Raw genomic sequence first — 15,890 nt, forward strand, 5'->3', positions numbered from 1 at the left:
ATAATATCTGATCTAATTTATGGAGTTAACACAAATTAGATTCTCAATATGATATTTGTATGGAAATTGACAAAACCTTAGTAAAATTTATATAGAGAAAATAACAGGTAAGCACACTAAAGAGTTTTTGGAAAAGGAGTAAGCCAATGATGTGATAAATTATTCCTTTAATATTTAAAATATGGCACAAAGGAGATTTAAGTTGTATTAGATTTAAAGCAGAACTATAGATTGATAAAATCCCAATAGAGATTCCAAGAGTTCTAAGTTACAAGATTAACACAAAATAGTCCAGAATTACAGAATAATACGAGAGGAATCCTGTTTAATACGATTATCATTGAGAGGCACCTGGATGGCTCAGTCTGTTAAGTATATGATTCTTGATTTTGGTTCAGGTCATGATCTTAGGGTTGTGAGCTCAAGCCCTGAATGGGGCTCCGTGCTGGGCATGGCACCTGCTTAAGATTTTCTCTCTCCTTCTCCCTCTGTCACTTCCTTCCTCCCTCCCTCTTTAAAAAAAAAAAAAGAATAGGATTATTATTGAGAAAAGTTGATGTAAAGCATTTCTCTCCCTTTCTGACACAATTTGTCATAATAAGCTCCAGATGTTTTAAAGAATTATAGTTGAAGATATCTCTTTTACAAGTGAAACAAAATGGTTTACTATTGTTATTCTACTATAGTGGAGGAATTAAGACCTCAAGTATTAAAATGATGAAAGAGAGGGGCCCCTGGGTGGCTCAGTTGTTAAGCATCTGCCTTCAGCTTGGGTCATGATCACAGGGTCCTGTGGTGGAGTCCTGCGTCGGGCTCCCTGCTCAGTGGGAAGCCTGCTTCTCCCTCTCCCACTCCCCCTGCTTGTGTTCCCTCTCTCTCTGTCTCTTTCTCTCCCTGTCAAATAAATAAATAAAAATTCTTTAAAAAAATTATTAGGACTATGAAAGAAAATTGGAAGGGTCTGATCACATAAAAATTTAGCAACAGCAACCTTAATTAAAGTTCTTGGTAAAAAGAGAAAAAATGCAAAACTATTTGAAATAAACAAGCTGGTAATAATTTTTAAAAGTATAAAGAACAGTTACAAATCTGTAGGTCAGTAACCGTTCTCTACTACAGACAGTTAAAAAATATGAACAAATAGTAAGGAAGTAAGGGAAAGGAACTATAAACATCAAGCCAACATTTGGTAATATTTCAGTCTTTTTAATAAATAAATTTCGAATTTAAAGCACAAGTCTATTTTATACCTACTGAACTAGCAAAGGTGATAAAACTCCTTGTTAATGTGCTTGCAGGAAATAGACACACTCACAGATTGCTGGTATGTTTCCTGGAGAGCAGTAGATCAAAGTAAAACAAGCTGCCAAGAAAATTATTTTGTCCTTTGAGGCAATAGTCCCAAAGGAATAAAAGGAATAAATCCCAGGAGAATATTGTAGAAGATGGGAAGTTATTTGTACAAAGGTAATTGTAGCCATGCTATTTATATAGTGAAAACCAGCCATACTTAACCACCTGATAATTTGATGATGGTTGTACAAACTAGAAAATATTAATATCCATCATATTAATAACTATTAAAACCATAAAGCTGAGGACTTTGGCTATAATTGTGGGTAGTGTATGTAAGTAAAAAACTGGAATCATTTTGTTATGTGGACACTGATAACTGCCCAATTACTTTTGTCTAATGCAAACAACATGACTATCAGGGTTTCTCAATGATCTAAGGACCTTAATGTCATTAAGTCATTTGGGGATGTTGTGGAAAGGCAGATTTTGATTCAGTGTAACTAGGGTGGGGCCTGAAACTCTGGATTTCTGACAAGCTCTGTGGCCATGGTGATACTACTGGTTCTCCCACTACACTTCGAACACTGAAGACCTAGGTCTCTGCCATTGGGATGGTAGTCACTAGTTCCAGGTGGCTGTTCGAGTTTAAATTAATTAAAATAAGGTAAAATGGAAATTTTAGTTCTGAAGCGTTGCTAGCTGTGTTTCAAATGCTTGATAGCCATATTCGGAGAGCTCAGATTACAGAACAATTCCATGATCATAGAGTGTGCTCTCCTGGACAGTGCGGAGCTAGGCTGTTGATGACTTAAAGTGCAGGGATTTCTATTTCTTTTTCTGTAGAGTTGTTTTGAAACATGCAACTAAGAGCTTGTTCCATTTCTTTGTAGTCACAGATCATATAAGTATACATTGGTATATAAGACATAGGAGAAGTAAAGCAATGGATAATTTTGTATCATTAAAACATTTGATAAGTAGGGGCGCCTGGGCGGCTCAGTTGGTTAAGCAAGTGCCTTCAGCTCAGGTCACAATCCTGGAGTCCCAGGATCGAGTCCCACATTGGGCTCACTGCTCAGTGGGGAGTCTGCTCCCTCTGACCCTTCCCCCTATCATGCTGTCTCTTTCTTTCTCTCTCTGTTAAACAAACAGACAAACAAACAAACAAATAAAATCTTTAAAAGGTCTGCCTTGAGCTCAGGTCATGATACCAGGGGTCTGGGATCAAGCCCCGCATTGGGCTTCTTCTTCAGTGGGGAGTCTGCTTCTCCCTCTCCCTCTGCCCACACTCCCCATTCATGCTCTCTCTCTCTCTCTCAAATAAATAAAATATTAAAAAACTGATAAATGGAATCTCTTTTCTCATTCACTTTTATTGTCAGTCCATACACGTATTTTTTTTTAAGATTCTATTTTTAAGTAATCTCTGCAGCCAACATGGGACTCAGATTCACAGCCCTGAGATCAAGAGTCATATGCCCTATGGACTGAACCAGCCCAGGTGCCCCAAGTCCATAGATGTATTCCCTAATTCATCTTTGTCCCTCAGTGGGCAATCATTTCCAATAAATTGATTTTCGTTTCTTTGTCAGTTTTTCCCCCTAATAATGTATATTGGAGGAGATACTGTTTAAAGAAGCATTGCAGCAATTTGAAATACAGATGTTTATAATTTGTGGAAAAAATACAGTGTTGGGGAACCTGGTGGCTCGTTCAGTTGAGCATCTGACTCTTGGTTTTTGCTTAGGTTGTGATCTTGGGGTTGTGGGATCGAGCCCCCATGTCTTCCTCCCTGAGTGTGCACACACACACACACTCTCTCCCTCTCAAACAAATAAATAAAATCTTAAAAATACATCCCCTGTACCCCCACTGTTTCATCAATTTATATTTTTAACCAACTGAGCCACCTAGGCACCCTTTCAATTTATATTTTTAAAATGTGTTCTCTAAGCAGGATTAGTTACCAAAGGATGTGGGCACCAATAGCTGAGAGTTCCCTGGATGATTTGGTTTTCTTTACTTCTGTGTCATGGAAGCACTGACGATTGTTGTCTTCTTCCAGGAATTTGTGCAAATATTCTCACAACGTTCTCTCAGAAGAGAACTTCAAGGTCTTGAAAAACCATGAGCTCTCTGGACTGAACCAAAAGGAATTAGCTGTGCTCCTTCTCCAAAGTGACCCATTTTTTATGCCTGAGGTAAGTTACGATTCCTTAGTTGAAGCAGCAAGGAGGGTCTGAGCGGCCGTGTTGTGTCGTGGATGTGTTGGAATAGAAACACAAAGGCCTCAAAGTTACCACCAGGCTCTGCAGAGAGCAGTCAACAGGTGACTGTTGCTCAGTGACCTAAAGATTCCAGCAATTTCCTTCCTATTGGAAGTGACCTGAAGATACAGGACTAGGGGATGCTGTCCATCTAGGTGGCTTCCTGGAAGGAGATGATCTTTGAATTGAGGTTTTGGAAGACAATAGGGTATATTGGTTGAGAATTATAGGCAAAGCTGTTGCACCAATGAAACCTCAAAATGGAGTGATTCAAATAAAATGTCATTTTATTTCTCTGTCACTTCACAGTCTAGATCCAAGTTCATCAAAGTATGGCCTAGGGGCTAAATTTCGCCTGCCACCTGGTTTTCGAATGAGGTTTTATTGGAACCCAGCCACACTCATTCATCTGCATATTGTCCATACATATTTTCTTAACAAGAGTAAGCTGAGTAGTTTCACGGTCCTGACTCTGTGTGATCTGGCACAAAGCAGGGACTCCTTCTGGGTCTCAACGTCATTTGCGGTTGTGCATTCGTTCGACTGACATTTAGGAGCCTGCAAATGGTGGGCACGGAATTAAATGTTGGAGGCAGCAGTGGACAAGACCTCTGAGAGTTCACACTTCCTCGCTGTGCCTTGCCTTGTGAGAACATAAAAGCATCTGGCAAACCTGACTTCCTGGTTTATAAGCTTGTAAAATGTCAGTGTGCTTATTAAACGTAGAAATGCTGTCATTGGTCCTGTCCTCATCAAGGCCAGGAGCATTCTTACCTACTCATTAGAACAGTCCTAGGATGGTTAACCAAGGTGTCATTTGTGAAGTTGCGAATCGTTCTTTTTCTGCCAGAGCCTTGAGGACGCTGGTTCTCAAACTGTAGTGAGCCTCAGAATCACCTGGTTTGTTACATCAGAGTGCTGAACCCCACCTCTGGCGGTCTTGACTGTAGACATGGGCACGGGTCTGGGGATTTGCATTTCCAACAAGTTTCCAGGGACCCCACTTAGAACCCTGCTGGTCTAGAGTCTAAAATCTGAATACTAGGCATGAGAGCAGTGATAGCTACTTGAAGGAGGATCCGGCCTGCTCCATCTGTTGGAACAGTTTATAAATGTTCTGATCTTTGGGATTCTTTTATGTAACGATTCAAACATGGGCAGTGCATTTTATATTTTGGACATTTACATATTTTATTATGTAATCCACTCAATACCTTGGGTTAGGGGGACAGAGCAAATATTTTGCTCCTTCACAGCAAAGGAGTCAGAGGCGTGGGGAGTAGGTAATTCAGGTGACGTCACAGAGCTGGGTCCAGGGCTGGGGCTTCGGACTTTGAAATCCGCTGCTTCTCGTCCTGTGTGGTACGCTCCGGCCTCTACAACAATACCTCAGTGAGAAATCCGTATGCCCTCTTTTCAGTAAGAACTCCATGTCTGCAGGGCTATTTACATAGAAATAGAAAAATTACCTTCTTTAGTTGACCTTTTGAGAACCCTGGTCATGTTCTGCCTTGGCAGGGACAACAGCTGCAAGGAAGACCCACATGTCCTTTTTTTTTTCCTAAAAATTTTTATTTTTAAGTAATCTCCACACCCCATGTGGGGCTCGAACTCACAACCCTGAGATCAAGAGTCACGTGCTCTACCATTTGAGCTAGCCAGGTCTCCCCCTCAATTGCAGAATGACTTGATAACCTTCCTCTTTGGGGTTCCTTTGTAATGTAGGGCTCCTTTGGGTCTTGTTTGGTCCTCTCTGCAGCTGGCCATGGCCATATCTTACTTTGATTCTTCCAAAGGGTGATTAAATTCACGGCTCGTTTAGCTAGCTGGCAGTCCTCTTCTACCCCAAATTAATTATTGGTTGAATACAACTAATCTAATGAGTGCGAAAGACCCCATGTATTTTTTTCCTTCGGTGTACCTCTGCTCACCGCCAACATTTTTGTTGACTTAGGCTTTCCTTAATGACTGTGGTAGATGCGGGAAGGGGTTAATGTCCCTGGCTATTGTCTGTTTCTTTCTCTGCAGATATGCAAAAATTACAAGGGAGAGGGTCGAAAAGTGACTTGCAACAAATATCCACAGTGTGAAAGGCTCCACATCTGCGAGCACTTCACCCGAGGGATCTGCGGCTACCCCAACTGCCTCAGGTCCCATAACCTGATGGACAGAAGGGTGCTGGCCATCATGAGGGAGCACGGGCTCAGCTCCAGCGTGGTCCAGAACATCCAGGACATCTGCAACAGCAAACACAGCCCAAAGAAACACTCCGGGCACAGAGGTAACTGCTTTCCACATTTCCATTAACAGAGGAAACAGAAACAAACTGAAATCACAAGGGAAGTGTGACTTTGCCTATAATCATTCTACCTCCCCACATGAGACTGTTGTTGCTTTCAGACCTTGTCTGTATGTATGCTTACTTTTACTGCGTTATAATCATAGCATATATGCAATTCTGCAACTTGATTTGCATGCTAAGCATTCTCCACCCCCCAGTTTGTTCAAATGTTTATCATCTTTCTTTTCTTTTTTTAAAGAGATTTTATTTGTTTGTTTGTCAGAGAGAGAGAAGGCACAAGTAGGCGGAGTGGCGGAGTTGCGGGCAGAGGGAAAAGAGAAGCAGGCTCCCTGCTGAGCAGGGAACCCAATGCGGGACTCCATCCCAGGATCCTAGGATCCTGACCCAAGTCAAAGGCAGCCACTTAATGGACTGAGCCACCCAGGGGTCCCTATTGTTTTTCAAAAGCTTCCCCCCCACCAGCTATTATCATTTTGTCCCAGTAGCGTTTTGTGGCCATTGTTTTGTCACTTTCTTTCCATCTTTGTGCACCTGTCAACACTGACACGCACACACATAACATTTTTGTGGGCAGAGCGTTTGAGTATGCTGCTTTCAGGAGCCATCACACCTGTGTATAGAAGCATGCACTTCCTTAAAACAGAGCCACTCTTTTCCATAACCACAGTACAATTAATACAGGAAGTCTAGCATTGGTGCAAAGCAAACACAATTTAATTCACAGTCCTTAATACTATTTCTTTAAAAATGTATTTATTTTTACCTTTTAAGTTGTGATAAGAGAACATAAAATTGACCCCTTTAACCATTTTTTTAAAAAGATTTTATTTATTTATTTATTTATTTATTTATTTATTTATTTATTTATTTGACAGAGAGAGATCACAAGTAGGCAGAGAGGTAGGCAGAGAGAGAGAGGAGGAACCAGGCTCCCCGCTGAGGGGCTCGATCCCAGGACCCTGAGATCATGACCTGAGCTGAAGGCAGAGGCTTTAACCCACTGAGCCACCCAGGCGCCCCTCCCCTTTAACCATTTTTAAGTGTACATCATGGTATTATGTTCACACTGTTGTTGGCCATCGCCACATCGATCCCTGGAACTTTTCCATCTTCCGGAACTGAAACTCTGTACACAGTAAACAATAACCCCATTCCTTCCCGTGCCTGCACCTAGCAACTTGCCATTCTGCTTTCCGTCTCTATGAATTTGACCTCTCCAACATTTTCATAGAAGGGGAGTTATATAGGATATATACTTTGTGATGGGCTCATTTCATTTCATTTCATTTCATTTCATTTCATGTCTTCGAGGTTCGTCCAACCCATGTTCTAGTATGTCCTTCCTTTTCAAAAAAGGAATATATATATATATATATTATATATATATATATATATATAAAAATTATATATAATTTAAGAATTGCAGTAAAAATATACCTAGCAAAATTTACCATATGAACCATTTTTAAAATAGAAGATTTAATTTATTTATTTGATAGAGAGAGACACAGCAAGAGAGGGAACACAAGGTGGGGAGGGGCAGGCTTCCTACTGAGCAGGGCACACGATGTGGGGCTCAATCCTAGGACCCTGAGCCAAAGGCAGACGCTTAGTGACTGAGCCACCCAGGTGCCCCCCATCTGAACCTTTTTTTTTTAAAAGATAAAAATGTTTATTGGACAGCATTATATAAAAGTAAAAAATTATAAATTGCATCTTTTTGCTGTAAGTGATATCATACAAGAGTGAATACAACATATGTTTCAAAGAACAGGAAATGTATGAACCATTATTAAGTGTTCCGCAGCATTTAGTCCACTCACATTGTTTTTTTTTTTTAAGATTTTATTTATTTATTTGACAGAGATCACAAGTAGGCAGAGAGGCAGGCAGAGAGAGAGGAGGAAGCAGGCTCCCTGCTGAGCAGAGAGCCCGACGCAGGGCTGGATCCCAGGACCCTGAGATCATGACCTGAGCCGAAGGCAGCGGCTTAACCCACTGAGCCACCCAGGCGCCCCCACTCACATTGTTTTGCAGCCAATCTCTAAGACTCCCTTCATCTTGCAGAACTGAAACTGCATACCTGTGAAGCAACACCTCCTTCCTCCTCTGCCCAGCCCCTGGGAACCACCATTCTGCTTTCTGTTTCCATGAATAGGACTACTCTAGGGACCAATATAAATAGAATCGTATGTGGTTTGTCTTTTTGAGACCCTGGCTTATTTTGCTTTGTGTAACACTCCACACTGTATGTATATGCCCCATTTTGTTTGTCCCTTCATCCCTGGTTGGATACTCGAGTTCCTTCTGCCTTTAGCTGTTGTGAGTAATACTGCTGTGAACATGGGTCTACAAATACCTGCTTGAGGCCTTGCTTTCAGTTCTCTCGGGTATGTGCCCGGAAGTGGAGTTGTTAGGTCATGTGGTCATGCTCGGTTTAATTTCTTGAGGAACTGCCATCCCATTTTCACAGCAGCTCCGCCATTTTGTATTCTCACCATCACTGCACAAGGGTTCCATTTTCTCCAGCTCTTCATCAGTACGTGTTATTTTCGGTTTTTAAGATAACAGTCATCTTAATGGGTGTGAAGTGATCAGTTCCATTTTGTGATCATTTTCACATTGTTCAATGATACTAACCCTTGCAATTTTTTGAGTCTTTCTGAAATGGATGTGAAAGAGGTGAATGTTATAAAGCAAATAGAATACATAATTCTTAGATTCTAGAATATGTAATAAACCATTACACCTCCTTATATTTGAGACAGGCTTTATTATGAACCAGGGATTTTTCATCCAAAATATCTCATCATTGTTCCTGACAGCAAAGCTGTGAAAAAAGGAAGGTGTATTATTAACCTCATTTAGTTGATAAGGAGGCCAAGGCTCAGAGATTTTTTCTTTATTTATAAGATTTTATTTATTTCTTTTAGAGCAAGTCAGCATGAGTGGGAGGGGCAGAGAGAGAGAGAGAATCTCAAGCAGATTCCACGCTGAGCTTGGAGCCTGATGCGGGGCTTGATCCCGGGATCCTGAGGTCATGACCTGAGCTGAAATCAAGAGTTGGATGTGTAACTGACTGTACACGACCCAGGCACCCTGAGTCTCAGAAAATTTTAAATGACTTTTATCACAAGCAGTCTTAAATCGTTTTCACTGTGAATAAATAAGGATATTTCCAAGGTTTCACAGCAGAGCTTCTGTGTTCTGGTCCCCTCTCTGGTGTTTTTTCTCCTACATCGCAATGCTCTCTGAACAGGGGATCCCCTGGAGGGGTGTTTTCTGGCATAGTTTCCCAGTATAAGTACATTGTATGTGAGAGAGATCTTTATTATCCCTCCTGGTTGAATTTACTTAATTAACTATTTTGTTGGCAAGAGAAAGGATGTTTGCTTCCACTCTATTACTGCTGCTCTCTGAGTTTGAAGGAGAAAAGTCCCTCTTTCCCCCTTCCCACACATAATATCATGGCTCATATACCACACACAGGTACACACAAAACACATACTACACATATACACACATACCCCACGCTTGTACATGCCACACACAAACATACATGCATTCTCACCATGCACACATACCTCACACCACACACACCACACATGCACATCTTACTGACAGACACCTCTCACACACCAACAACGTATCACACACATGTATCTCTCTCTTTCACATATACAATGGCCCTCAAACATGTACACCACACATATGTCATACACATATACCCCTCACATGTGCATGCACACCCAGCATGATACACACCACACACAAATGTCACACATGCACACACACACACCTACTTCCCCCACACACTCTTCACACAGACTCACAAACACGCATGCTCCCTCATTCCCTCCTCTTCCCAGGGAGTGTGACTCATGCGATTTCTTGAGAGAGGCTAATTCTTTTTGATGTTTCTCAGTTAAGCTTGGGCATTTGGCGATGAGACAAAGAACTCTGGAAAAACTACCAGATTAAATGGAATCAGACCTTAACACAGTGGATTGATTGATTGATTGGTTGATTGATGAATCTTTAATTTGTTTGGGAACCTTTATTACAATATGGGCAAAATCTTAATGACGTGGAGAGTCCCCCCTGACTTGCACTCACGTGCCTCTCCCTCGGTCAGAGTGGTGAAAGTTGACTTTGAACCAAAGCACAGTAGACAGCCCTACCTAAGAGTCTGGGGGGTTGGGGGTTACATCTGAGGCCCTGGAGAGAAGTCGAGAAGATCCAGGGTCACTCTGAGTCTCAACCTAGGGCCGTGGGGGTGGTGTTTTCCTGCCCTTCCAGCAGAACCGCAGATTTCTCATTCATCATCTTGAACACCCTTCTCAAGGTGCAGACACACTAGACGGGGACACTAATTTGACAGAACTCAGATAGCAAATTTGGAGAAGCTGAGGAGGAGCCATGGTGAGAACCCACACTTGGTTGTGCTCATTTTCCTGGTTTCATCTTTCTTTCCCCAGGTCCTCCGGCCTACCGCAGAGACCCAGCCTACCGAGGAAGAAGCAAGAGCAGAGACCGATCCTTTCACGGCAGCATGGAATTTCTTCCGTCGGCTTCAGCCTCTACTCAGAAGTCCTGCGCGGCCGCTGCAGATCAGATTGGCCACAGGCTTCCCCAGGAGGACGTGCCTGTAGAGGACCTGGCCCACAAGTTCGTGCATCTGGGAAGTCAGGATGGCCCTCAGCCTTCCCCTGTCCCGCCTCAGATGGATCATGTCAGAGGAAGAAGTCAAGTGGGAGAAGCCAGCGCTTTTCCGAGAACGGCAGCCCAAAGGATCTGTTTTATGGGAATCAAGGTAGTGTTTACCTACCCTTCCGATTCAAAGCCTGCTTCCAGCCAGAAGGGGCCCTGCATCGTCGTTGAATGGCAAAGGCATCGGGAGAGAGAGTTTGTTTTCCCAGAGTCAGGCTGCCTCTGGCTCTCCTCTGGGTTCTCCACAGACACCCGATGCCATGACGGCCTGGAAGAACACGGGCCTGCTGTCCTCTGACGGTGTGAACGCCGGGGGCAGAAGCGGGAAGCAGAATGTCCAGTATGGCCCACTTTTTAATAATAATGTTGATGGAACGGCCGCAGATACAGCTTCCACAAGATCTTTCAGTTACAAAACTGCAGCCAGTGGACAGAGGGAAAAATCGCTACCTAGGAGTCAGGACGCCGGAACCGCTCACGGTAATGTCCAGACTACTGGCAAAGTTGCAGGTGGCGACGACCCTGCCGTGGCATCTGTGAATGGTCCATGCAGAGAGAAGACAGTGTGGGCTAATCACTCTGTCCACGGCACACCAGATGGCACCAGTCAGGTTGCGGATGAAACCTCCAGAGTCAGTAAAACCGGGGCCACTGGTTTTGACTTCACATTGCCATCCAGAGGGGATAAAAATGCGTCGTGCTTTGGAAGTCAGAATCTGGAAGGCGAGGTTGTGCCGACACCTTGGGAGACCACTGTCCCCACACCACAAGTCCGTACTCCGTCCAAGGTGCCATCCTCTACATCCTCCTCAAGTGACAAAAGCGCAGTGTATGCAAGTCATGGTCAGAACTCTGCCCCCGTCTTGGTTAGCCCCGCCAGTGAGCTTGCGAGGACCCCGAGATATCCTCCATGTAAGTCACCGAAGGACAACGGGGGCGCCATGTCTTGTGTCGGCAGCAGAGCGGTTATGGCTGGTGGCTTCTCTGGGGACGTTCCCTAGTAGTTACTAAAGGGCACAGAGTTAGAGGGTTTGGTTAAGGGGTGGTCCTGGTGAGGAGACTGATGTGAAGACACAAGTACCAATAGTTGCATCATGTGGGGTACGCCGCCATGTTTCCTGAGGACGGGAGGAGTTGGGTCATGGGTTAAACAGTAAGCATACCTCTCACATGACCCAAACATTCGTGTTTGCTTTTATGGAGGGGCTGTCTCGGCTCTCATGAGCAACACACGAACTGGAATTTTTCTTGAACAAGGTGCCAGTTACATACACTCTCCCATTGTGAGATCAGGTATCTTGATTTTTGGTCTAAGTCCTACGATTGGCATCCACACATCATCTTTTTTTCACAGATTTTGCGTCGGACGTTGAGAGCACCAGCTCTTCCAGGATGGCTGATTGTGGCTCAAAGGAAATTTGTCTTGACCATCTGTGTAGGGGCTGTCAAGTTGGTAAGTAACTTAAGGACTTCTAGGAGCTGACATTTACTGAGCATTTGCTATATATTAGGTGCATTGCCAAGAACTTAGGTGCATCATCTTTAAACTTCACAACAACCCTAGAAGCAGGTTCTGTTGTTAACCCATTTCACAGATGTAGAAACTAGAGGCACTGAGAGGTTAGAGTAGCCAAGTTGGGTTTTGACCTCTAAATTGCCCAGCGAGCCTGTGTTCCCCAATCGCTGTGTGGTATTATACTTCCTTCTTTTGCGATTCACGTTTAGGTGAAATACACTTTGTCCAGGGACCCTCTTTTCATATCCAAAAAGCAAACAAATCCAAAAATAAAGTGTTCCAGCTGACACACTTCCATAGTTCATGTCCTGTCCTTTAGGCACCATGTCTGTTCTGGGCCATGGGCTCTCTGTGGCCATTTCTCACACATGTACTGAGAGTCTTGCATGCCACGTCTGGGAGCCACACTTGTTCGTTGGCCCCTCCCACCAGGCTTCCTACAGAGCTGCGTCCCGTGGAACTGTGTCTGGGACAGAATGGCAGCCCTTGTAGCCTGAGACCGCCTGCTCACTTTCATGCCTCTGTCCCTGGCCCCGGCATCCCTGGAGCTCCTCTGTTGGACCCCTAGTGGTCTTAGACTCAACACCTGGTGTCAGAAAAAGGAAGATTCTGGCCTTGTGTTCTTGAAATCCTAAGTCTTTAAATTAAGTGCTTTTTTTTTTTTCCTTTTTAATTGTGGTAAAATATACTTAACATAGATTTTACTATCTTAATCATTTTTAAAAAGGTTTTATTTATTTATTTGAGAGAGAGAGAGAGAGAGCACGTGTGCCCGGGAGTGGGAGGAGGGCAGAGGAAGAGGGAGAAGCAGGGTCCCCACTGGGCAGTGGAGTCCGAGGCAGGACTCCATTGCAGGACTCCAAGATCATGACCCGAGCTGAAGGCAGATGCCTAACTGACTGAGCCACCCAGGTGCCCCATCCTAACCGGTTTTAAGTGTATAGGTCAGTAGGGTTAGAGTCACATTATTTTTCAACCTATTTCCAGAACTCTTTTTTCGTCTTGGCAAAACTAAAACTCTACTGCTGTTTGAGCAGGCAGCTCTTTATTCCCCCCGTCTCCAGTCCCTGGCAGCCGCCGTTCTAATTTTTGTTTCTCTGAGGAGGACTAGAGGCCCCTCATGAGGGGAGTCCCACAGGATTTGTCTCTGTGATGCTGCCCTGTTTTCACTTTGTGTCACGTCCTCAGGTTTCATCCATGGGAAAGAGAATTTCCTGTGTGAGAATTACCTGAATCATATTTTATTGTGTGTATTTGCCACATTTTGTTTATCCATTCGTCTGTGATGGATATTTGAGTTGCTTACCCTCTGGCTGTTGTGAATAATGCTGCTAACGGCTTGGGTGTGCGAGATCTGCTCAGGACCTTGCTTTCACTTCTTTTGGGATATACACCCAGAAGTGGAATTGTTGGATATCATGGTAATTTGGTGTTTATCCAAAAATTTGTTTTGGGGGTCGCCTGGTTGGCTCAGTTGGTTAAGCATCTGCTATCAGCTCAGGTCATGATCCTGGAGTCCCAGGATCGAGCCTTGCATTGGGCTTCCCGCTCAGCAGGGCGTCTCTCTGCTTGTTGCTCACCTGATTGTGCTCTTTCTCTCTCTCTCTCCAACAAATAAGTAAAAAAAATAAAATCTTTGAAAAATCACTCTCTCTCCAACAAATAAGTAAAAAAATAAAATCTTTTCAAAAAATAAACAATTTGTTTTGATGATTGCATGTTTAATGTTTCAAGAAGCTGCCACACCATTTTCCACAGCAGCTATACCTTTTACATTTTATGTAGCAGTGCACAAGGGTTCAAGTTTCTCCATCTCCTTGCCAACATATGCTTTTGTTTTGTGTTGCTTTGGTTTTAGAGCCGTCATTGGAATGGGCGTGAGATGTGGACTGTCATGGATGATTCTGTAGTTTTCAAGTGTGCCTCTTCTGGTTTTATTTTATTTCACTTTTAAGGCTTTATTTATTTATTTGAGAGAGAGAGATGAGAGAGAGATTAAGCATGAGTGGAAGGGGTAGAGGGAGAGGGAGAGAGAATCTCAAGCAGACTCCGTGCCACGCGCAGAGCCTGACGTGGGATTTGATCTCGCCACCCTGAGATCAGGACCTGAGCTGAAACCAGGTGTTGGAGGCTTAACTGGCTTCGCCACCCAGGCACCCCATGTCTTTTTTGGTTTTAAGGTAATCACCACGCCGGGGCGCCTGGCTGGCTCAGTCAGTGGAGCGTGTGGCTCTTGATCTCTGATTGTAAGTTCGGCCCCACATGGGGTGTAGAGCTTACTTAAAATAAAATCTTAAAATACTAAAGTAATCACATGTGTTTTGGAGCATTTCAAAATGATTTAAACCTCAGAGAATGCAGATTTTCAAAGACAGAACTACTTTCTGCATTCCTGTGTTAACGGGCTTCTGATGTTAATGCCAGCAAGCACTCGTTTTCATAGCCGTCTGTGCAGAGCCCTGTGACCAGTCATGTGGAGGGGACGAAAGCCACGCAGTGGGGTAGGCCTATTTTTTTCTGTGAGTTTGTGGTGGGGGGCGCATCAAAACATCCACTAATGAGGGTGCCTGGGTGGCTCAGTGGGTTAAGCCACTGCCTTCGGCTCGGGTCATGATCCCAGGGTCCTGGGATCGAGTCCCGCATCGGGCTCTCTGCTCAGCGGGGAGCCTGCTTCCTCCTCTCTCTCTCTACCTGCCTCTCTGCCTACTTGTGATCTCTTTCTGTCAAATAAATAAATAAATTCTTAAAAAAAAATCCACTAATGAGAAAACTGCATGACATAAATAAATGCGTAAGTAACAGAAGTATCAGCTGGGGACTGAGTTAGGGCTAAGGGAATGCAAAGTACGAGTCAGATCAGAGCAGAGTGAGATGAGTGAGGGAATCCTTCTGGAAGAGCCGTATCTTAGGCCAGGGCTTCGGGGAAATGCATACAGTTGTGGACGCTAGAGAGCGTTTTGTCTCCATGGTACCCCTTGGTACCATGAAGGGGTAATAGTACATTTCTGATGTACTATTACGATGTACATTTACGATGTACCCCAGAAGCAGTAATAGTACCATTTATGATGACGTCAGATTTCCATGTGGATAAAGTGACTCCTTGGGGAGCGGGAATTTCTGTTTTCTGATGAGTCTCTCTATTGGTGACAAGGGAAGCTGAAGATACAGATATGGGGCCGTGTGGGGCAGGAACCAGTGGTGCGCAAAGGCGTACGCTGGAAATGTGCTTGGCATGCAGGTCGGCAGAGAGGAAAGGCAGGCCTTCAGTGGGGAGAGTCAGCAGCGAACTTGGTTGAATTGGTAAGAGCCGCCCACTCAGAGGCCCTCAGACCTCCTCTCTGTCTTTGTAGAAAGCTGCAACAAAGTTCACTTCCACCTGCCCTACCGGTGGCAGATGTGGCTTGGAAACACCTGGATGGACTTCCAGCCCATGGAGACTATCGAGAAGGCCTATTGTGACCCCCAAATCCACACGTAAGTTGGTGGCCAGACTCTGCTTGTGAGGTCCATGGTATCATCAAAACAAAGCATGGTGCTAACGCTCATGGCAAGAAGAAAAAAGCCATTTTCGTTCAGAATCGCACTCAGGTTTCTGGTACCTCTTGAGATAAAGATGGCAGATGCCTGCTGAGTTCATGAAGGAAAATATGAGCTAGATCTGAAGTCACAAAGAGCCTGGCTAATACTAGGGATTCTGGGACTGTTTGCTGACTCGTGTGATATAAGCAGTGACAGTTACCATCACTGTGTCCTGCAGAAAAACACATTGCAAAATAAAAAAGTTAAAACAAAACAA

The 15,890-nt window shown here is 44.0% G+C and overlaps 1 protein-coding gene across 1 annotated transcript in view; it reads left to right on the forward strand.

The window, feature by feature from the left end:
- The window catches only part of ZC3HAV1 (zinc finger CCCH-type containing, antiviral 1), a 55,530-nt gene that overhangs the window by 14,172 nt on the left and 25,468 nt on the right, over positions 1-15,890 (forward strand). Inside the window, 7 exon segments of the mRNA XM_032305563.1 lie at positions 3,362-3,497; positions 5,592-5,844; positions 10,344-10,619; positions 10,622-10,701; positions 10,704-11,487; positions 11,930-12,028; positions 15,445-15,568. Coding sequence (XP_032161454.1) covers positions 3,362-3,497; positions 5,592-5,844; positions 10,344-10,619; positions 10,622-10,701; positions 10,704-11,487; positions 11,930-12,028; positions 15,445-15,568 — 1,752 coding nt within the window.

This window comes from Mustela erminea, chromosome 11 (assembly GCF_009829155.1).
Source record: "Mustela erminea isolate mMusErm1 chromosome 11, mMusErm1.Pri, whole genome shotgun sequence".
Taxonomy (NCBI): Eukaryota; Metazoa; Chordata; class Mammalia; order Carnivora; family Mustelidae; genus Mustela; species Mustela erminea.